Source organism: Octopus sinensis, linkage group LG9, assembly GCF_006345805.1.
Source record: "Octopus sinensis linkage group LG9, ASM634580v1, whole genome shotgun sequence".
Lineage (NCBI taxonomy): Eukaryota > Metazoa > Mollusca > Cephalopoda > Octopoda > Octopodidae > Octopus > Octopus sinensis.
Window position 1 is genome coordinate 6,610,912 of NC_043005.1, and position 24,773 is coordinate 6,635,684.

Genomic DNA, 24,773 nt, shown 5'->3' on the forward strand with positions numbered 1-24,773 from the left:
ATGATTATTAATTCCATAAAGTTCAATGCGCTGATGATGTGTTTATGATGATGATGATGATGATGATGATGATGATGATGATGATAGTGATGACGACATTGATGATGATGACAGGAAGGAAAATGACAAACGGACACATAACATAAATAGTTGAAGACGAGAAATAAATTATGGAGGCTGAAGATTCGAAGATGGAGGAAACAATGGAGAAAATGAATGATGCTGTTATTGCAGATGAAGAAAAATATGAATAACGTGATGCTGAAAACAATTAAATAATTCAATGATAAAAAAATGGTAAATACATAACGATGATAATTATGCTAAAGGTGATGTGTATGATGATGGTGGTATTAATGACGAATATGATGATGTTGATGAAGATGATATGAGGCTGAATATGGCAATGGTGATTCTGATGGTCATGGGTTTTTATTTTGAAGATGGATGTCGACGATGAAGAGGCCGATGTAATTGGCGATGTCGAGAACGTATTATAATTATAACGAGAATAATGGCAATGGTGATAATGCATGTTATAACACTAAGCTTACAACTTAGCGTTTTCTAAGAAATATGTCGCGTGAAAATGTACGCGGAAATAGAATTTATAGAAGATATGTTTAGAAATATGTATTTCAGCTATTATTACTACCAATGTATTTTAGCTGTGAGAATAATGAAAAAAAATAACTTTAATATGCCATGAACTGGAAAAATTCTAAAGTCTAAAGAATGTAAATACAAAACACGTATAATACATAATATAATAAACATAAATTAAACTAAAATTCTATAATATAATCTATTTTCATTAATGAATTTATTTATTTTATAAACATCTAATTTACAACTTATTCTGATTATGCAATATAGATTATATAATCTCGTGCTAATTTATACACACTTTACTACTACAAATTATGACTACAAAGATAAGTAATATAAAAAGGGTCTTTATATATACACAAATTAGCTAAACTTATAATATCAGTAATTAAATTTATGGGTACAGTTAATATTTCGATCTTATAAGGAATTAATTATATTTTGTCATTAGTTAATAATATTTCCGTAATTTTTTTAGTACATAATGAAAGAAATTACTACCTATTCGATATGATTTTGCATTATAGACTATCTCCGAATTTCAATTTTACTTACAATTTTTAGATTCTACTTCCATATATATTTACTAAGACTAGTACAATTAACTAAATTTCTATTCTTAAAAGAATTCATTTGCTGAGCCACCCATAATTTTATTTTATTAGAAGTCATTTTATTACTATTTACTATTTATTGTACTTTATTTATTTTTAGAATGTTTTTTTATAGTATATGTTTTCTATATGGTGTGAAGAACATCTTGCTTCTTTGAATCGTTTAATAGAGTTTTTCTCTAAATTATATACATATATTATAGATTGTGAAATATGATTTAAAATTGTTAAATTGAATTCTTCCCTGTAAGTTTTTTAATTATATTCCCTACAGCTACTATCATATATATATATATATATATATATATATATATATAAACAAACTAACATTTTTATGCTTCGAAGTGTGTATTGTAAATTACAATAAAATGATGATTTGTTCGAACGCATACATAGAAGGGATGTCGTTCGATTCCCATTGCTGTTTCTTGACAATTTTTATGCTTTATAAGGGTAATCTACTCTAACGGCGTTTCTACGTTCGAAAATAAATCACCTTACTTGTATCTTTCAATAAAAATACTGTCTCTAATTTTAAAAAAACTAATGTTAGTTTGTTTTTTTATTTATATACATGTATTTGTTAAATTAGCTTTATAATATCTAAAACTGTGGATTAATTTAGCCTAACTTTAAAGCACTTGTCTTGAGCCTGAAGGGATGTGGTTTTTAGTGCCATGTCCGTTTGTTGACTAATTCATTCGCTTTGTAAGGATAATTTACAAAATATTTATGCTCCCCTAGCTGCGTTTTGGCGTTTACAAGTAAATTATTATATTATTTGTTGCTTACAATGTATACTGAAATAAATAAAGAAAGAATATTACAAAGATTAATGAAAACATACCATTGGTGCTGCAATATTGAGCAAACCGTCTAGAAAAAGTTTTATCGAAATCGATTCACAGAAACCCGAAAGATTCTAGCTTTCACTCCTAAGCTATTAACGAAGTTCGAGTGTATCTCCCAAATCTCAGGAATGGGGCCACACTCAAACACACAGATTCAGAAATAATAAAACACATCTTTGGAAAGACGGATGTGGGAGCTAAAAATAAAGTATGTGCAGATACTACATATTTAGAATTATATTGTCAACAAAATACACTGAAAGCAGACTGATTCAACTTACAGAGTTGATAAACTGGAAAGATTCTGGAAGGTTCCTTGTTTGATTTCGCTGATATTATTACCAGTCAAATACCTGAAAAATAAAAGATGCTTAAAGACGAGCATTTTTGGAAAAGATTTTGACAGAATAGTGAATAACATGACTTAACTAGTAGGAGAAGAAGAAGAAGACGACCAGGTGGCGACGGGAAGTGTTCGACATTTACTCAAATTATTACGAATTGTTTATTTTTTGTTAATGAAAACAAAATAAATATCTTGTTTTCTGTCTTTGAAAAATTCCTATCAGCCATGATAAAGTTGCAAAACCGGAAACACCAGGCAACCCCAGGCTTTCAAGGAAACGAAGACTACCGCAATTTCATTTATACCGAATTCGTTGGCAAGTTCCAACCACGGAGTTAGATAGAATCAGGACGAAGCGACACTTTGTCCGCTCATTAAAGTCGATCTGGGGAAATATTCAGAAGCGAATGTTCTGACTGGATAGGCGACCAAACGTCTAGTAGAGTTAAACTTAGAGAGACTAGAAAAAATTAGATTAATCGAAAAAGTGGAATGTTCTAAATGGGCTGCAACTACATGGCTACTTTAAGAAAAAAGTATCATAGCTGCAGCTGGGTTCAACGAATGACATAGAACCGCTACCTACCCCAAAGGACATATTTGGGAAATTAAATGTTGGCAAGCTTATTTTCTAAATTGAATCTCCCTGACGCTTATCTACAAATTAAAGTAGACGATGACTTTAGAAATACATGTTACCATTTGGCATAAAAGTCCCACCGGTAACCTTTCAACAGATTGTGGATGAAATGTTAGCGGACTGTGTATTCGCAATTGCATATCTTGATTATATAGTGATCACGGGTGATTCCAAGCCGTCGTTAACTCACTATGTTTGTATAGGGGGGTAGACATATATAGGGTAGATTTTGGGATGTATAGTTAGCGAGAGAGAGAGAGAGAGAGAGAGAAAAGGAGAGAGTGTGTGAGAGAGAGTAAAGAAGAAACACTAAAACGAGAATGAAGAAAATACAGAAAGAAACAAAGACAGAAAGAAAGAAAGGAAGACAGGAAGAAAGAAAGTTAGAAAGCAGTCTTTTTACTAGGATTGTTGAATTTGATAACTGGTCAAAAGAATGAAATATTTTATCAATTGCAACAAATTTATTTTAGTCATCTCAACGCTTCTAAACCATTCTTTGTGAACTTTTATCGTATTTTGAATTCAACGTACGACAACGTCTTATAAAGTGAGATTCACTGACAAAATTCCGTGCAAGAAGGGAATTTTGTCAGTGAAACTGTCGCGGTCTCAAGGCGACGAAAATATTTTGACAAATTAAATTTAAGTGTTGAAATGAATCTAACGGTTTCTCTGTGTTTCTTAAATGGTTTATAAACACCTTCCACGCTGCAATTGTTTTCGTTCCAGCACACGATCTCAAATCAGGTCACTTGCTATGCAAGCACATCTCCAAAATTGATAGAAAATGCCGAGAAGTTGGATGTTTGAGATAACTGTAGATCGAAATATAGAGCTAGAAGTGAGAATCAGATAGAATATTTAGTGTTTATGTTGGTGTATACATATGCATACAGGTAATATTATATACACAGAATCATACACGAGTACGCTCCCTCATTCACTAACTGCTACACACTCTCTACATACACTTAAGCTCAAACATATTCACATTTCTACGCACTTACACATACGCATTGAGGGACATCTGTGCAGACAGTATGATTGTGATGAAGAAAGAGAGAATTGGAGGATGGAAAACTATTAAATAACGAAACATTGGGAGATTGAAGCAACTTACAATTTTTAGAAAGATATGTTTTGTGTTTCCATCACCACAATGATAAAAATGATAACGATGATGAGGAGGAGGAATTAGACAATGGCCCTTACGAGTACCACGATGAAGAAGCTAAAGATGATGACCATGAAGAATAAAGAGGCTGACGTTATTGTTATAGAAGTAGTTTATGAAGAAAAGGATTTAGGAGAAAAAGATGAAGAAAGGAGAAAAAAGGAAACGATAAAAAACAAGTATATGGTGTTTATGTGTGAAGATAATGGAGGGGAAAAATCTGAAAGCTTCAAAAGCGTAAGTAAGTAGTATATTAGTAGTAGTAGTAGTAGTAGTAGTAGTAGTAGTAGTAGTAGTAGTAGTAGTAGTCGTGGTTGTGGAGGTGATGGTGCTGGTGGTGTTGGTGTTGGTAGTGGTGATGGTATTAGTTGTAGTAGTATTAGTAGAAGAGGGGAGGAGGAACACGATGTTTACATGTTAAAAGATATTAAGTGTCACACACTCCCAGAAATGAATATTTACATATATTCACAATCAGACATTTCTATCAAAAAGAGTGACAATATATATAGAGAGAGAGACACGGACTGGGCGCGAAAAAGAAGAATATTTAAAATATTTAATTATATATTTTTTCACTGAAATTTTATCAACAGGACTTATTCAACATACATGGATCTTAAACTGGGAAGGTCATCAAAGGCTCCTACTTCAATTTTTTGGATATTATTTTCCTCCAAATATCTGTAAAATAAAAAGAAAGTTCGTTGTTAACAGAAAGTCTAGAATTGTTTTATAACAAAAGGTATCATGACTAAACAAAGAATTAGTGGAAGAAAAAGAAGGTAGAAAATGATAATGAGAACAATGAGGAGGAGGGAGAGGCAATGGTGTTGGTGATGATTGTAGTGATGGATGCGGCGATAAGACGGACAAGATGATGATGATAGTAGTGTTGTAGATAACGTTGTTATTGTGATATTGGTGATGGTCATGTTTAGGATAAAGATTTGGGGAGGGTAATTGCGATGATATTGATGATTACTTTGATGATGACTGCGTAGCTGGTGATGTTTCTAGTGAAGATGAGGTTGAATAGTTTGGTGACGCCAATTCTGAAGGTGATGAGGCTGATGCGAATGATTGTAAGGTTGATGATATTGATGATGTTGATGAAAAGGATGGGACTGATTATGAAGTCTAGAAAATATACAAAAGCAATAGAAATGTTTTGGACATTTGAGACGACGGAGGCAATACAAAGGTAAATAGCTAGAAGAAAATGTTGAAGGGAATAGGAGAAGAAAAGGAATAGAGGAAAGCGATTGAAGAGAACAGCAATTTGGTGTAGAAAGTCGAGAATAACAAAAAAAAAACAGAAAGGAAAAGAAACTCAACAGTACCATCAAAAGGTAGAAGAGGACAAAAAGGAATAGAAAGAATAAGACGAATACGAAAATACGAACACAATTAGTGGGATAAAATCGAGAAGCACAAAACTAATAAAAGAAGAAGAAACAAGATGGCAGGCGATAAAGAAGCGGATGGGTACTTACCAGACATAGACATAGATGAGATAAAAAGGAAAGGTAGAAATAATACTTCACCAACAGATAATGTTCCTAATGAGAACAGTGAAAGGAAAGGCGGCAGTGAAGAAGTAGAGCAAATTGTAAGTGTAAACGTATTCTCAGCAAATGATGCAGAAGTAATAGGAAGAGATATATCACAAGAATACGATGATGACCAACAATGCGTAGTGAGGATACTGTGCCGGTATATTCGAGAGACCAGGCTCAAGTTTTGCCAGTATTTTGTCATTCATGAGTGTACGTGAAAATGCCTTTACTTCTCTTCCAGGGTTTGCTTGGTATTCAGGGGCACATAAAGGGTATTTGAGAAATCTATCCATATATGTATGTTAATTGTTGTCACAGCATCAGGAGGGCGTCAAATAGGATATACGTCTTACAACACGTCATTTACATTGATATTGCCATAAGTTGGGGCAGCTACTAAAATGTTGAATGTCTGCTTTTAATTTTCCGAAGTTAGAAATAGGTGTAGAGGTAAATTTGAAATCTGTCAATAAAAGTTCAAATCATTTATGTTGAAGTTTCTTTGCGATAAATATATAATTTTAGAGTTCAAATGTTTTGTTCCGTCGGATCTGTGAAACGATTTATTAAGTTCTACCTAACAAATGAGGTGTAATGTTGTGTATACCATTTTCTGCTTGGGGGATTTTTCCTGGCTCGTCGTGGATAATAGATTATTCCATATTCTGCATTTGTATAGAATGTCTCTCTCCCTCACATCCTCTTTCGATATGGGCGAATGTGCGTGAGCTCGTGCGAGTTTATCTATCTATCTATTTATCTATCTATCTATATATATATAAATAATCAGAAAATGGAGAAAATCTCAGATTAACAAACAAGTCAATTGAACCACATTTATAGTTTATAATAGGTGACGTAACAAATCTTACGGCCGTTTCCGCATCCGTTGGTAAAGTCTTTCTATAGATAATTACGAAAGTAAACTTCTTCTTTGAATTAAGGTACGGTGCTTCATCAGAGTAGAAAACTAGCGCATCCAATATAAACAAAGTGCAGAAGGAATAAGAAAGAAAACATGGCCTAGAAAAGAAGTCTAGAAGACCATTGCATTAAAAGCATATAATCTACCATCTTGGGTCTCCAAGGTTCGTAGGAAAAATACCAAGCTAATAATGTTCTGGGACGTTTCAATTTAAGGGGTGCAGGATGTACGAAAAAGGTTATCAAACAATATATGTATAGAAAGAAACTTAGTAACATGATTATCAAAGAGCAGAACCTATGATAACGAAGTAAATTCATCTACATATATCCAGAACGTTAACGTACGTTTAGGGTTAGAAAATTTACTTACAGAAAATATTGTGATTTGGTCTTACATATCTACGCCCTAATTCTATGTGCTTTTCATTTGTGCATCGTAGTGTATATATAAGATGATTTTTTTCTTGTGTAACCGTATATATCTAATTATTACCACAATTCATTATATATGAAGTTAAGTCCCAATGCATGTCCTAGTAGACTTAATGAATCCTTCATGCATGTTATAACGTCAATCTTAGAACTTAGCGTTTATAAGAAATATGTCGCGTGAAAATGTACGCGGAAATAGAATTTATAGAAGATATGTTTAGAAATATGTATTTCAGCTATTATTACTACCAATGTATTTTAGCTGTGAGAATAATGAAAAAAAATAACTTTAATATGCCATGAACTGGAAAAATTCTAAAGTCTAAAGAATGTAAATACAAAACACGTAAAATACATAATATAATAAACATAAATTAAACTAAAATTCTATAATATAATCTATTTTCATTAATGAATTTATTTATTTCTTAAACATCTAAATTACAACTTATTTTGATTAAGTAATATAAACTATATAATCTCGTGCTAATTTATACACACTTTACTACTACAAATTATGACTACAACGATAAGTAACATAAAATAGGGTTATAAATAATATATATATATATATATATATATATATATATATATATATATATATATATATATATAACGGAAAGCTTTATGAAAATAAACAAAAGACGAAGGCAGGTGGAATATAAACAAACAATGTATTAGTATGGCGCTCAGGAATATAAATAAAACAAGTCTTTTACGTTTCGAGCCTACGCTCTTCAACAGAAAGATACACAGATAAGAAACACAGAATGAAACATGGAGAGAAAAAAAATGCGTGCAGAAGCTAGCGAATACAAATTAGGTAAACATTTAATATAAGTAATTAAATTTATGTGTACTTTTAATTGTTCGTACTTCTAGGCAATTAGATATATTTTTATAATTAGTTAGCACATAATAATAACAAAAATACTACTTATTCCATATGATTTTGCCTTACAAACTATCTACGAATATAAATTGTTCTTAATATTTTCAGATTCTAGTCCCATATATATTTACTAAGACTAGTACAATTAATTAAATTTCTATTCTTAAAAGAATTCATTTGCTGAGCCACCCATAATTTAATTTTATTAGAAGTCATTTTACTACTATTTACTATTTATTGTACTTTATTTATTTTTAGAATGTTTTTTCATAGTATATGTTTTCTATATGGTGTGAAGAAGATCTTGCTTCTTTGAATTGTTTAATAGAGTTTTCTCTAAATTATATACATATATTATAGATTGTGAAATATGATTTAAATTTGTTAAATTGAATTCTTCCCTGTAAGTTTTGTAATTATATTCCCTACAGCTACTATCATATATATATATATATATAAACAAACTGACATTTTTATGCTTCGAAGTGTGTATTGTAAATTACAATAAAATGATGATTTGTTCGAACGCATACATAGAAGGGATGTCGTTCGATTCCCATTGCTGTTTCTTGACAATTTTTATGCTTTATAAGGGTAATCTACTCTAACGGCGTTTCTAAGTTCGAAAATAAATCACCTTACTTGTATCTTTCAATAAAAATACTGTCTCTAATTTTTAAAAAACTAATGTTAGTTTGTTTTTTTATTTATATACATGTATTTGTTAAATTAGCTTTATAATATCTAAAACTGTGGATTAATTTAGCCTAACTTTAAAGCACTTGTCTTGAGCCTGAAAGGGATGTGGTTTTTAGTGCCATGTCCGTTTGTTGACTAATTCATTCGCTTTGTAAGGATAATTTACAAAATATTTATGCTCCCCTAGCTGCGTTTTGGCGTTTACAAGTAAATTATTATATTATTTGTTGCTTACAATGTATACTGAAATAAATAAAGAAAGAATATTACAAAGATTAATGAAAACATATCATTGGTGCTGCAATATTGAGCAAACCGTCTAGAAAAAGTTTTATCGAAATCGATTCACAGAAACCCGAAAGATTCTAGCTTTCACTCCTAAGCTATTAACGAAGTTCGAGTGTATCTCCCAAATCTCAGGAATGGGGCCACACTCAAACACACAGATTCAGAAATAATAAAACACATCTTTGGAAAGACGGATGTGGGAGCTAAAAATAAAGTATGTGCAGATACTACATATTTAGAATTATATTGTCAACGAAATACACTGAAAGCAGACTGATTCAACTTACAGAGTTGATAAACTGGAAAGATTCTGGAAGGTTCCTTGTTTGATTTCGCTGATATTATTACCAGTCAAATACCTGAAAAATAAAAGATGCTGAAAGACGAGCATTTTTGGAAAAGATTTTGACAGAATAGGGAATAACATGACTTAACTAGTAGGAGAAGAAGAAGAAGACGACCAGGTGGCGACGGGAAGTGTTCGACATTTACTCAAATTATAACGAATTGTTTATTTTTTGTTAATGAGAACAAAATAAATATCTTGTTTTCTGTCTTTGAAAAATTCCTATCAGCCATGATAAAGTTGCAAAACCGGAAACACCAGGCAACCCCAGGCTTTCAAGGAAACGAAGACTACCGCAAATTCATTTATACCGAATTTGTTGGCAAGTTCCAACCTCGGAGATAGATAGAATCAGGACGAAGCGACACTTGTTCGGCTCATTAAAGTCGATCTGGGGAAATATTCAGAAGCGAATGTTCTGAGTGGATAGAAGACCAAACGTCTATACTTTTGCTAAGAAAATTTTCACCATCAGAAAATGAAAAGGTTTTGGTAATTATACACTACCTAAAGAATCTGGAGAATTATAATTTGAAGCCACAATAAGTATACTACCAAACGACTTTAGTGAAAAAGACCTTCGTATACTGGTAGAATATGTTTATAAAACATCATTTTCTCTTGGATTTCTTGAGAAAATTCTGTAGTTTGTAACATATTACATCTTTAATTTTGTACTAAACCCATACTAAAACTACAAAAGCTGCAAGGGACGTTTCGAGAAAAAATATTGTTTAGAGGTGAATTCAAATGCAATGTGACTTTCCGAACTGGAACGGTACATGAAAACATTTTCTGTCCTAAATAATCCAAGAAACTATTTGCAATGAATAGGTTGGAGAAATTTGATCTCTGCTATTTACATATTAACCACCATTGCAAAAATGTAATAGACACAGGCACAAGTTCTAATACCGAATCTGGCAAATTGCAAAAAGAATGAAAGAAAGTATCCCCAGACGCGTTTTGAAATGAATTAGGTGGATGGTCGAAAACAAAAGTAAAATTTGAGATAAAATAGAATGCAGTACCGATTCTTAAACCGCAAAATAATGCCAAGTACGTCGCTAGTAGAGTTAAACTTAGAGAGACTAGAAAAAATTAGATTTATCAAAAAAGTGGAATATTCTAAATGGGCTGCAACTACATGGCTACTTTAAGAATAAGTATCATAGCAGCAGCTGGGTTCAACGAATGACATAGAACCGCTACCTACCCCAAAGGACATATTTGGGAAATTAAATGTGGGCAAGCTTATTTTCTAAATTGAATCTCCCTGACGCTTATCTACAAATTAAAGTAGACGATGACTTTAGAAATACAACATGTTACCATTTGGCATAAAAGTCCCACCGGTAACCTTTCAACAGATTGTGGATGAAATGTTAGCGGACTGAGTATTCGCAATTGCATATCTTGATTATATAGTGATCACGGGTGATTCCAAGCCATCGTTAACTCACTATGTTTGTATAGGGGGGTAGACTTATATAGGGTAGATTTTTGGATGTATAGTTAGCGAGAGAGAGAGAGAGAGAAAGAGAGAGAGTGAGTGAGAGAGAGTTAAGAAGAAACACTGAAACGAGAATGAAGAAAATACAGAAAGAAACAAATACAGAAAGAAAGAAAGGAAGACAGGAAGAAAGAAAGGTAGAAAGCAGTTTTTTTACTAGGATTGTTGAAATTGATAACTGGTCAAAAGAATGAAATATTTTATCAATTGCAACAAATTTATTTTAGTCATCTCAACGCTTCTAAACCATTCTTTGTGAACTTTCATCGTATTTTGAATTCAACGTACGACAACGTCTTATAAAGTGAGATTCACTGACAAAATTCCGTGCAAGACGGAATTTTATCAGTGAACACGTCGCGGTCTCAAGGCGACGAAAATGATTTGACAAATTAAATTTAAGTGTTGAAATGAATCTAACGGTTTCTCTGCGTTTCTTAAATGGTTTATAAACACCTTCCACGCTGCAATTGTTTTCGTTCCAGCACAAGATCTCAAATCAGGTCACTTGCTATGCAAGCACAACTCCAAAATTGATAGAAAATGCCGAGAAGTTGGATGTTTGAGATTACTGTAGATCGAAATATAGAGCTAGAAGTGAGAATCAGATAGAATATTTAGTGTTTATGTTGGTGTATACATATGCATACAGGTAATATTATATACACAGAATCATACCTGAGTACGCTCCCTCATTCACTAACTGCTACACACTCTCTACATACACTTAAGTCAAACATATTCACATTTCTACGCACTTACGCATACGCATTGAGGTACATCTGTGCAGACAGTATGATTGTGATGAAGAAAGAGAGAATTGGAGGATGGAAAACTATTAAATAACGAAACATTGGGAGATTGAAGCAACTTACAATTTTTAGAAAAATATGTTTTGTGTTTCCATCACCACAATGATAATAATGATAACGATGATGAGGAGGAGGAATTAGACAATGGCCCTTATGAGTACCACGATGAAGAAGCTAAAGATGATGACGATGAAGAATAAAGAGGCTGACGTTATTGTTATAGAAGTAGTTTATGAAGAAAAGGATTTAGGAGAAAAAGATGAAGAAAGGAGGAAAGGAAACGATAAAAAACAAGTACATGGTGTTTATGTGTGAAGATAATGGAGGGAAGAAATATGAAATGCGTCAAAAGCGTAGTAGTAGTAGTAGTAGTAGTAGTAGTAGTAGTAGTACTAGTAGTAGTAGTAGTAGTAGTAGTAGTAGTAGTAGTTGTAGTAGTAGTAGTAGTAGAAGTAGTCGTGGTTGTGGAGGTGATGGTGCTGGTGGTGTTGGTGTTGGTAGTGGTGATGGTGTTAGTTGTAGTAGTATTATTAGAAGAGAGGAGGAGGAACACGATGTTTACATGTTAAAAGATATTAAGAGTCACACACTCCCAGAACTGAATATTTACATATATTCACAATCAGACATTTCTATCAAAATGAGTGACAATATATATAGAGAGAGAGACACGGACTGGGCGCGAAAAAGAAGAATATTTAAAATATTTAATTATACATTTTTTCACTGAAATTTTATCAACAAGACTTATTCAACATACAGGTATCTTAAACTGGGAAGGTCATCAAAGGCTCCTACTTCAATTTTTTGGATATTATTATCCTCCAAATATCTGTAAAATAAAAAGAAAGTTCGTTGTTAACAGAAAGTTTAGAATTGTTTTATAACAAAAGGTATCATGACTAAACAAAGAATTAGTGGAAGAAAAAGAAGGTAGAAAATGATAATGAGAACAATGAGGAGGAGGAAGAGGCAATGGTGTTGGTGATGATTGTAGTGATGGATGCGGCGATGAGACGGACAAGATGATGATGATAGTAGTGTTGTAGATAACGTTGTTATTGTGATACTGGTGATGGTCATGTTTGTGATAAAGATTTTGAGGAGGGTAATTGCGATGATATTGATGATTACTTTGATGATGACTGCGTAGCTGGTGATGTTTCTAGTGAAGATGAGGTTGAATAGTTTGGTGACGCCAATTCTGAAGGTGATGAGGCTGATGCGAATGATTGTAAGGTTGATGATATTGATGATGTTGATGAAAAGGATGGGACTGATTATGAAGTCTAGAAAATATACAAAAGCAATAGAAATGTTTTGGACATTTGAGACGACGGAGGCAATACAAAGGTAAATAGCTAGAAGAAAATGTTGAAGGGAATAGGAGAAGAAAAGGAATAGAGGAAAGCGATTGAAGAGAACAGCAATTTGGTGTAGAAAGTCGAGAATAACACAAGAAAAAAACAGAAAGGAAAAGAAACACAACAGTACCATCAAAAGGTAGAAGAGGACAAAAAGGAATAGAAAGAATAAGACGAATACGAAAATACGAACACAATTAGTGGGATAAAATCGAGAAGCACAAAACTAATAAAAGAAGAAGAAACAAGATGGCAGGCGATAAAGAAGCGGATGGGTACTTACCAGACATAGACATAGATTAGATAAAAAGGAAAGGTAGAAATAATACTTCACCAACAGATAATGTTCCTAATGAGAACAGTGAAAGGAAAGGCGGCAGTGAAGAAGTAGAGCAAATTGTAAGTGTAAACGTATTCTCAGCAAATGATGCAGAAGTAATAGGAAGAGATATATCACAAGAATACGATGATGACCAACAATGCGTAGTGAGGATACTGTGCCGGTATATTCGAGAGACTAGGCTCAAGTTATCCCCACCCAACCTGGAAACAACGAAGGGGAGCCTAATGATTATGATAATATAAAAAGTAAAATAATCAAAGAACTGAAAACCACAGAGCTCAAAATGGACAGCCGACCATACCTCCCAAAAATCAAAATAGACGAAACAACAACACCAAACAAAAAGCGATATTACTGATCTAAATGACTTAGTATATGCAGCAGCCACTGCAGCCACAAAAGAAGCTGGATACTCACTCAAACCCATCCAAACAGGAGTACCACCACACAAACAAACCCTGTGGATAAATAACATCCAAAACAAAATACAAAAAATGAGAAAAGATCTGTCGATTCTTAATGAAAGCAACAAAAAGAAAACAAAAATACTCCGCAGATATAACATCACAGAAAAAGATTTACCTGAGATAAAAGAAAAGCTGAAGCAAGATATCCTTGCAAAAGCACAAAGGATCCGCCGGTACGAGAAACGCCAGCGCTTCTTTGAACAAAACAAAAAGTTCAACTCCAACCCCAAAAAGTTCTACCAAGAACTTGGCAAAAATAAAATAGAAATCACTGCAGCACCAACGGCAGAAGAAGTGGAAGAATTCTGGAGAGAAATATGGTCGGCGACCGAACAACCAAAAAAATAGTATTAAAACAACAAACTCAGCATCTGAGCAACTTTGGACCCCCATAACAACTGAAGAGGTCACCCAGGCACTGCAAAGACTAAGCAACTGGAAGGCACCTGGGCATGACAAGATCCCCAACTTCTGGTTGAAATATCTAACAGGAATGCACAGAAAGCTGGCTGAAAACTTTAACAACATACTAGCAGAGCCAGAGACAATGCCTGAATGGCTCACGAAGGGGAAAACCATCTTAATTCCCAAATCAAATGAGACAGCAAAACCAGAAAACTACAGACCAATAACCTGTCTCCCTACAATGTACAAGGCATTTACTGCAGTGATATCGCAAAGATTGAACAAGCACCTGGACGAAAACAACCGGCTTCCAGAAGAGCAGAAAGGATGCCGCAAAGGCTCATATGGGTGTAAAGATCAACTAATGATTAATAAAGCCATAACTGAAGACAGCCACAGAAAGAAGAAAGGCCTCAGTATGGCCTGGATCGACTACAAAAAGGCGTTTGATAGCATCCCCCACACATGGATCTTCGAAACACTTGCCATTAACAAAGTAGCACAAACAATTATAAAATTCATAGGGCACTCTATGAATAAATGGCAAACAGTGCTACAGCTCCAAACAAAAGGGGGACTCATGAAAACCAAAGCCATCCCCGTTAGAAGAAGAATATTCCAGGGAGACACGCTCTCTCCACTCCTTTTCTGCTTGGCACTGTCACCTCTATCTGATATGCTAAATAGAACTGGATGCAGATATAAATGTTACGGCAAAACGATCAGCCACCTTTTATATATGGATGACCTAAAACTATACGCTGCAAATGACAAACAGCTGGAAACACTATTAAAGACAGTTCATGGATTTACCAAAGAAATACATATGAAATTTGGATTAGAAAAATGCGCCAAAGTAACCATGAAACGAGGAAAACTAGTTAAGAGTAGCAACATCACACTAGATAAAACCAATGAAATAAAAGAATTAGACCAAAGCCAAACTTACAAATACTTAGGAATCCATGAACTAGATAAGACACAACATACACAAATGAAAGAGAAAATAAAAAAAGAATATCATAGACGAGTTAGATCAATACTAAAAACAGAGCTCAATGCTAAAAACAAGATAATAGGTATTAACACTTTAGCTGTCCCAGTTATAAGTTACAGCTACAATATCCTTAACTGGACACTAAATGAACTGTCCAAAATAGATATGAAAACAAGAAAAATAATGATAGGATCTAGGATGCATTACCCAAAATCTGACATAGAAAGACTATATATACAACGCATAGAAGGTGGTAGAGGCCTTATACAGCTGGAAAACTACTATAAGATAACCACCATAGGACTGCAAAAATATCTACTTCAGAAGGAAGGAAAACTGATACAAATAGCGGCAAAACACGAGCAAAACAAAAAACTGTTCTCAGTATTTAAGGAATCTCACAAATACAAACAATAAATCACACCACCTAATAAATATGAAGAAGAAGAAGAAGATGAAGAAACAACAAAAGCTATAAAACAAATGAAATCCAAACTAAAAATAGAACAGCAACGAACCATGATAAAACGATGGCAAGAAAAGCCCCTTCATGGTAAATACTGGACTAAACTAAACGCAAAAGAAATAGACAAAGAAAAATCTCAGCAATGGTTGAGAAGCTCAGGATTCAAAGCAGAGACAGAGGGATTTTTAATTGCAGCACAAGACCAAAGCCTCCCCACCAGAAATTACCAAAAACATGTAATGAAAAGAAATATAACTAGTAAATGCAGAATATGTGGAGATGGACAAGAAACAATAAATCATATTATCTTTGGCTGCCCAGTCCTGGCTAAGAAGGAATATATTCACAGACATGACAGAGTTGGAACCTACAGACACTGGAAGCTATGCCAACATTATGGAATAACAACAGAAAAGAGATGGTATAGGCACACACCAGAAAAGGTCACAGAAAACGAGAAAGCAACCATACTCTGGGATTTGCCGATACACACAGACAGAGAAATTAAGGCTAACAGACCAGATATAGTTGTCAGAGATCATGAAGAAAAAAATGCTTTCTAATTGATGTATCAATACCGGCAGATGACAACGTGTCTCTAAAAGAAATGGAGAAACTTTCAAAATACAATGACCTGGAAATAGAGGTAACCAGAATGTGGAATATAAAAACAGAAACAATTCCTATCATAGTAGGTGCATTAGGCATGATAAAAAAATATTCAGACAAATACATAACAAAAACACCAGTACTTCAAACACATATAACATACAGAAAATTGCACTTGGCACCTCACACATTCTACGCAGAACACTTTCCATACAATAACCATCAGAGCATCACAACAAATCACAGCACATACCTAAGGCACACAGAGCTGCGCTCGGTAGTGAAGTGAAAGCACGCTATAAAAATAAAACTACTGAATAATAATAATAATAATAATAATAATAAGAAGAGAAGAAGAAGAAGAAGAAGAAGAAGAAGAAGAAGAAGAAGAAGAAGAAGAAGAAGAAGAAGAAGAAGAAGAAGAAGATTAAAAAGAAGGTAATGACAATGAAAATGATAATGAAGACGATTACGATGATGATGGTTATGATAAAGATGTTGAAGAAGAAAAATAGGAAAGAGAAAGGAAGATGAAGAGAAGGAAGAGAATTAGAAAACGGCGGAGGACGTGGAAGAGGAGGAATGGGGGAAGAAGAGTGAAAACATGAAATAGAAAAGAAGAAGAAGAACAACAACAACAACAAAAAGAACAACAACTGAAGAATTCTTTTATAACTAAGTATATGGATGTTGAAGTTCGGAATGTTCGACTACAGGGGATATTCAACGATGCTATTAAAGCAGTGTCGATCTAGAGGTAAACATGATATAAACACCAATTACACTCACGCTAATACCCACACACAAATACTCAGGCATACAGAGTGTCAAAGAAATCAGTGAACTATTTTATTCCTTCAAGTATGATACTCACATATGTTTCAATCCACTCTCATCTACAAACATTCAGAAGCGGGAAAATATGTATATCTAGAAAACGTGTGTGAGAGCTTCAAATGGAGGATGGGAAGATATAACAGATTTGGAAAGGTATCGTTGATTAAATGCTATAAAGGAAGAGAGATTCAACTTACAGGTTTTTTAAACTAGAAAGATTTACGAAGGTTTCTGATTTGATTTCTTTGATATCGTTATCACTCAGATACCTGCAATATAAAATTGAGTTAAGAAGAGCAGTTATGAAACAGATTTGTGACAGAATAACAAATATTAAGGCTAGACAATTAGATGATGGCAAAAAAGGGAAGATTACCCTATTGATGAACTTGAACATGAAGTATAAGAAAAAGAAGAAGAAGAAGAAGAAGAAGAAGAAGAAGAAGAAGAAGAAGAAGAAGAAGAAGAAGAAGAAGAAGAAGAAGAAGAAGAAGAAGAAGAAGAAGAAGAAGAAGAGAATTAGGAAACAGAAGAATGAGGGGAAATGAAAGGAGAAAATTGAAAACAATAAGAAAAAGCAAAAGAAAAGGAGAAGACGGAGAGAAATAAGCGGAACAGTAAGAAGAACAACAACAAATAAAAATATCTTTCAAGATAAGATTATGAATAATTTGGTTGTAAATTAACCACTACAAGGCTTATTCAAGGATGCTACTTAGCGTTGATTCAAAAGTAAAGATTGTACGTAATATAAACTCAGAATTACGCACACATATTAATACACTATCATACATTGATCCATAGATAGAGACACACACATCCATGTATTAAATTTTTCTTCTCAAGTATCCCACTCCATAAGTGCCAAATCTCAAACGTTGCCCCTCACTCACATTCACAGACATTTCTAAACTATAAAACATATCTCTAGAAAGAGGGGCATCGAATTATGGGAAGTTATTACAAATTTGAAAAATATTGCCAATAAAATACCATAAAAGAAGACTGATTTAACTTACAGAGTACTTAAACTTGCAAGATTTTGGAAGGTTTCCATTCTGATTTCCGTGATATTATTATCGGCCAGATTCCTGTAACATAAACCTGAGTTAGCAAAAACTTTCATGGAAGGTTTGTGTTAGAATATCAAATATTATGGCTAAACAAGATGATGGAAGAGATGGAAAGGAGATTATGACCATGACGAACTTAATGATGCTGCTAATGTTGTGGGGGTGGACATTAATGAATATGATGATGAGGCAGAGGAGAAGCGAACACGGCGGTAGAGCTTACGACATAGATGATATGACGCTGATGATGGTGGTGATATTGGTAATGTCCATTATTCTGATAATGATGATAATTAGCATGTTTATGGTGATACAGAATATGATGTTGATGATGATGTTGTTGGCTACGTTAGCTTAGCGATGATGATGATCGTTTTGAAGCATCAGCAGAAAAAGAAGATAGAGAAAAACAAGAAAAGAAGAAAAAGAAAAAGGAAGGGGAGGGGAGAAGACGAAGAAAAAAAAGATGAAGATGGCGCTGATAAGGATGATGATGATAACAAAAAGCAGAAAGAACAAGAAAAAGAATAGGAAGAGGGTGAAAATTAAGAAGTAGATGTCGAAAAAGAAGAAAATAAAGAAAATAAAGACGATGAAGAACAGCAAGTAGACAAAAAGTAAAAGAGAAAGAAGAACAAGAATAGTAACAACAACAAGAGCATATGTTTAAAAATAAGTGTATGCATAACAGCACATTCAAGGATGCTGTTTAGCGTTGATCTAGAAGTAAAGACTGTATATTTTATCCACACTACATGACACACACATGTTAATACACTCGCATGCACCCATCCATTCACAGGCCTATACTCATGGTCGAACTAAATGGCTCCACTCAAGTATCACACTCACATGTATAACATATCTCATATATTCTAAATCGTCAATGAAATACTATAAAAGAAGGCCGATTTAACTTACAGATATGTTAAACTGGAAAGATTTCGGAAGGTTTCTGTTTCGATTCGCTTGATATCATTCCCGTACAAATACCTGGAAGATAAAATTGAGTGAAGAACAACTATATTGGAACAGATTTGTAAATGAATATTAAATATTATGGCTAAAACATTAGATGATGGAAGGAGAAATTACATGATGAAGAAGAAAAAGATGATGATGATGAAGAAGAAGAAGGAGAAAGATGAGGAGAAGGTGGATAATAATAATAATAATAATAATAATAATAATAATAATAATAATAATAATAATAATAATAATAATATTAAACAACATAATTTTCTTATGGTTTCTTAAGCATTCACTAGTACAACACCGAGTACAAAACCAAATATATGGCACCCTAGGCATAACACCAACAGGAACTTTCAACTTGTTGTCTCTTGACGTCAAATGTAAAGCAAAAGTCAAACAGAATAATAATAATAATAAAATGTCTTGATGCAGTACCAGGTAGTGGCGCTCCTGGACTCTGATCTTATATAATATAAACACCGACTTAATACACAGGTATATACTCATGCATACACACACACATGCACATTCATGCACTAAATGTTTCCCCTTAAGTATCACACTGTCATATCTCCCAAATCTCAGAAATGGTTCAACACTCCCACTCGTACAGATTCAGAAACGATAAAACTCATCGTTGGAAAGACAGATAGAGGATCTCAAAATGAAGTATGGGGAAATATTACAGAGTTAGAAAGATATCGCTGATCGAATACTATAAAGTAATATAACTGAGTTAACTTACAATTTTGTTAAACTGGACAGATGTCGGAAGGTTTCTACATTGATTTCTGTGATATTATTATCCCCCAAATTCCTGGAACATAAACAAAAATATTTATGGAACAAAAATGTGACAGAATATCAAATATTATAACTTAACAATTAGATGATTGAAGACACTTAATCAGATTACGGTCATGATGAGCTTAATGATCATGATAAGGGTAATGTCGGTAGGGGCAGTGAGGAATATGATAATGACGCAGAGAAGAGTATATGAGGGTAGCGTTGATGACGAAGGTATGATGTTGCTGATGGTGGTGGTGTAGTTAATGTCCATTTTACTGATAATGATAGGGATTAACATGTTTATGGTGATTACGAATATGATATTGATGGTATTAATGTTAGCGGCGATGATGATTGTTTTGATGTTTGGGCATCTGACGTAAAAAGAGACGAAGAAACAGAAGGAGAAGGAGAGCAAAAAGAAGTAGAAAAGGAGGAGAAGACGATAACGAGAAAGGAGAGGGAGAAGGAGAATAACAAGAAGAAGAATATGAGGAAGTACAAGAGGGAAGAAGAGGAACAGGAACAAAGAATAGAGAGAGTAAAAGAACAAGGACCAGACCAGCAAAAATAAAAACACGAAGAACAAGACGGCAGATGAAGAAGAAGCATTAGAAGAAGAAGAAGAAGAAGAAGAAGAAGAAGAAGAAGAAGAAGAAGAAGAAAGAAGAAGAAGAAGAGAAAGTAGAAAAAGGAGAACAGCAATAATTAAAAAAGCATGAAATGAAGAAATATATAATGAGGACGTAAACGAAGTAACAAATGAATAGGTAGAACAAGAGGAAGTAGAAGAAGGGGAGGTGGAGGAGAAAAAGAAGAAAGAAATAATATATGAGAGAGAGAAGATGCAGAAAAATATAAAAATACGAAAGTCAACAACAACTACAACATCGACAACTACAAAAGAGAAAACAATGTCTATTACAACAGAAAACGAAGAAACGACACAAGAATGAATATATCATGATGAGAAGGAAGTACACGAAGAAGAAGAAGAAGAAGAAGAAGAAGAAGGAGGAGGAGGAGGAGGAGGAGGAGGAGGAGGAGGAGAAGAAGGAGGAGGAGAAGAGGAAGAAGGAAAAGAAACAGAAATAGGAGAAGGAAGAGGAAGAAGAAGAGAAGAAGAAGAAGAAGAAGAAGAAGAAGAAGAAGAAGAAGAAGAAGAAGAAGAAGGGGAAGAAGAAGAATTGAAGGTGCGTGGGTTAATGGTTAGGGCTCGCTACCATAGGGTCGTCAGTTCGATTCCCGGTGGCGCCTTATGACCTTGAGCAAGCCACTATATTTTCCTATAAGTTTTATAGAATAATAATTAATATTTGTGATAATAAATAAAATTTTTAGCATAATTTGCTCAGGAACCTCTTAATATCAACATTTTGTTCTGCTCCCTATTTTACTTTTACTTGTCCTTTTTGTTTGTATGTTTGTTTACTGTCTCTCCTGCTTACTCAACTCCCGTTTCTATCAGCCATCCCCTGTTTATATGTCTACCTTTCTATCTCTCTGTTTCTCTTTCTCTTTCTGTCTTTATTTTTTCACAGTCTCTTCTGTTTGCTTTTCTCTTTCCCAATCTTCCTCTTCTATGTCTGTTTGCTCTCTTTCCCACTTATTCACGGTCCCTTCCCGCCAATCTGTATCACAAACCCTGTCTATCTATGAGTCTTCTCTCCTTTGACTTGTATTTTTGTTGGTCGGTCAGTCTGTTTCTCTATATCTATCACTATCTCTGTCTTTCTCCCTCTTGCCTTTTCATTTGCTTTTCCCTCCTACATTCTTCCTCCTCCGCCTCCTCCTACTTCTGTAACTTCCTGTCTTTCTCTCTTACACTCTATCTCCCGAACATGCTTTACCCTCATTTCTTTCCTGTCTACTTTGCCTATTCTTCTCAACCTCACAACACTAGAGAAGTTAAAACGCCCACCAGGGCATGTCTTCTTTCTGGTTATGTCTTTTACCTTCTTTGCAAGTGATCATCGCCAGGTCAAATTTAATTGACACCAAGTCCGAATTCTCGTTAATTCATTAAATTAGTACTTTTCTTCATCTTAACTAGGCTCAAGGGTAACCTGATTTGCATGAACAGAGGGAGGCACAGGTAGGGTTGTCTGAGAAAACGTGGTCGGTTGACTTCTTAGAAATAGCATATACTCATGTATTTCTAGTGTACTGTATCAGAAATATAGAATGGTTGGTGAAGCTGAAACATCTTTGATCGTAGTTCTGCTAGCTCAGGATATGTTTTATGTACAAAGTAACATATATATTTATGTGACACATGTATGTTATACTCAAATTAACGTTTATATTTGTCAAATATTAAATGTACTTAAACCACCAAAACAATTCGGTCGACTTCAAATGAGCTCAGCATGCAGTTTAAACATCACGGTTTGACGAGCTCACCGATATCATTGGCATATCTCACCTTTATTTTAACCAATAACTGGTTGTTAATAACAACTTAATAATGTGGAGGAACTGGTTAATGATGTGCATTAAAAATATCGTTAACAAATGAATAGACACAAATTACAGATGACTTCAACCAATTGAATTAAAAACGATTGAAACCGAGTCATTCATAATACCAATAGATGTAAACTGCAAACTAATTGGTTAAACTAAAAGGCGAATTATGCCAATGATATCACTGCACTCGGTAAACCCCATGGCATTTAAGCTGCATGCTGTTTGGTTAAAACCATATTCGAAAACTTCAGCTTCCCGGAGCCTTCTAAAAGGTATTAAAACGAAGAAGTCAGTCATTTTATTATTGTTGTCAAGCTCTCAGCTCAATTGCCAGTCAATATATTTTGAAATCTGATGTCTAATACGAATGAATGGAAACGTTATTTGAAAATCTCAAAATGATTTTGAACGTTTAACACATTTAACACACTTCGAAATTGTAAAAGAATTCTTTTTTAAATACAATAATAAAAAACATGAAAACCAAATTATATGTAACTTCGTTCAACTGATATATATGTCTATTCACTTTTACACTAATTTGAATATATGTGCACACACACACACACACACATATATATATATATATATATATATATATTGATGGTATTATTAAATTAATATCCAATTTTTCACCCTTATTTTTGATTTTAGTTATACTGCAGTAAATCTTTTATACTCTTTTACTTGTTTCAGTCATTTGACTGCGGCCGTGCTGGAGCACCGCCTTTAGTCGAGCAACTCGACCCCGGGACTTATTCTTTGTAAGCCCAGTACTTATTCTATCGGCCTCTTTTGCCGAACCGCTAAGTGACGGAGACGTAAACACATCCGTATCGGTTGTCAAGCAATGCTAGGGGGGGCCAAACACAGACACACAAACACACACGCACACACACACATATATATATACATATATACGACGGGCTTCTTTTAGTTTCCGTCTACCAAATCCACTCACAAGGCTTTGGTCGGCCCGAGCCTATAGTAGAAGACACTTCCCCAATGTGCCACGCAGTGGGACTGAACCCGGAACCATGTGGTTGCTAAGCAAGCTACTTACCACACAGCCACTCCTGCACTGTTTCCGGAAGTCTTAGCGCGCTTTTAGCGAGGAAATTTGAATCATAACTGCGAGTATAATCGATTAAACCACATGTGTGTTTGACGTTATGTTAAAATTCAGCGTGCGGTTTGATAAATTGTATTCAAGACAAATTCTCCTGATGACCTATGGATGTTGTGTAAGTAAAATTGCATAATACATTAATAGCGAAACAATTGTCCAGAGTTAATCTATATTTTTGTTATTTTTCATTTGCCCTGCTCGTTTACGTTAAATGTTGTGCTGATTCTCCTTGGAAACAATTTTTTAGTGACTAATACCATAGCGGATCTATTTTTAGCACAAGATTCGACCATATAGTGGTCACTCTCTCTTATATTTGTATATATATATATATATATATATAATATATATATATATATATATATATATATGTAGAGAGAGAGAGAGAGGGAGAGATAGATAGATAGATAGATATAGAAATATATAATATACATATACATACACGCACACAAATATATATATAAACACATTCAAAGGCGCATAGATTAGCGTTTAGGATATTGCACTCACGATTACGAGATCACGTGTTCGATTCCCAGACCGAGCTTTTAGTTGTGTTTTTGAGCAAACACTTCATTTTTCCGTTACTCTGCAATCATTTCGTCATCTAGCATGTGGCTCATGATTTACCTGTGCAGGGAATGTCGATTTGATGGATGGAGTACCCTTAAGTGTACACATTTGATCACTAGAAACAATCATATTTGTGGTCGTCCAAAGATAGGAGAGACCATTATTGTAGCAAAACATAAATGCACTAATTATTGCCTCTCGACTGTAACACTCATCAATCCCAAATCTCAGAAATGGTCCCGCATTGACCTTCACAAACATTCATAGACAATAACACACAATGGGGATAGAGAGTGATAGTAGAAGTCAATACGGGTAAGGGAGCTTAAAGGGAAGTATGTAAAGACATTAAATATTTAGAAATCCATGGTCGATGAAATACTGTTAGCAATATTGATTCTACTTACAGAGATGGTGTTGATATTGGTTACTCTGATATTGATATGGATTAGAAGAAGAGAACGATGAAGAAGAAGGAAAAGAAAAATGGACACGCAGAAGAAAAAGAACAACAACAACAATTAAAAAATATGTTTTAAAACAAGCAAGCACTAAATGTCATTAATTAT

The 24,773-nt window shown here is 34.0% G+C and overlaps 1 protein-coding gene across 1 annotated transcript in view; it reads right to left on the reverse strand.

Moving 5' to 3' along the window:
- Positions 1-24,773, reverse strand: part of LOC115215777 (protein artichoke-like) — a 150,980-nt gene that overhangs the window by 85,078 nt on the left and 41,129 nt on the right. Inside the window, exons 4-5 of the mRNA XM_036505741.1 lie at positions 19,987-20,058; positions 19,188-19,259 (exon numbers count right to left, since the gene is read on the reverse strand). Of these exons, the coding sequence (XP_036361634.1) occupies positions 19,188-19,259; positions 19,987-20,058 (144 nt within the window). The remainder of the gene's footprint in view (positions 1-19,187; positions 19,260-19,986; positions 20,059-24,773) is intronic.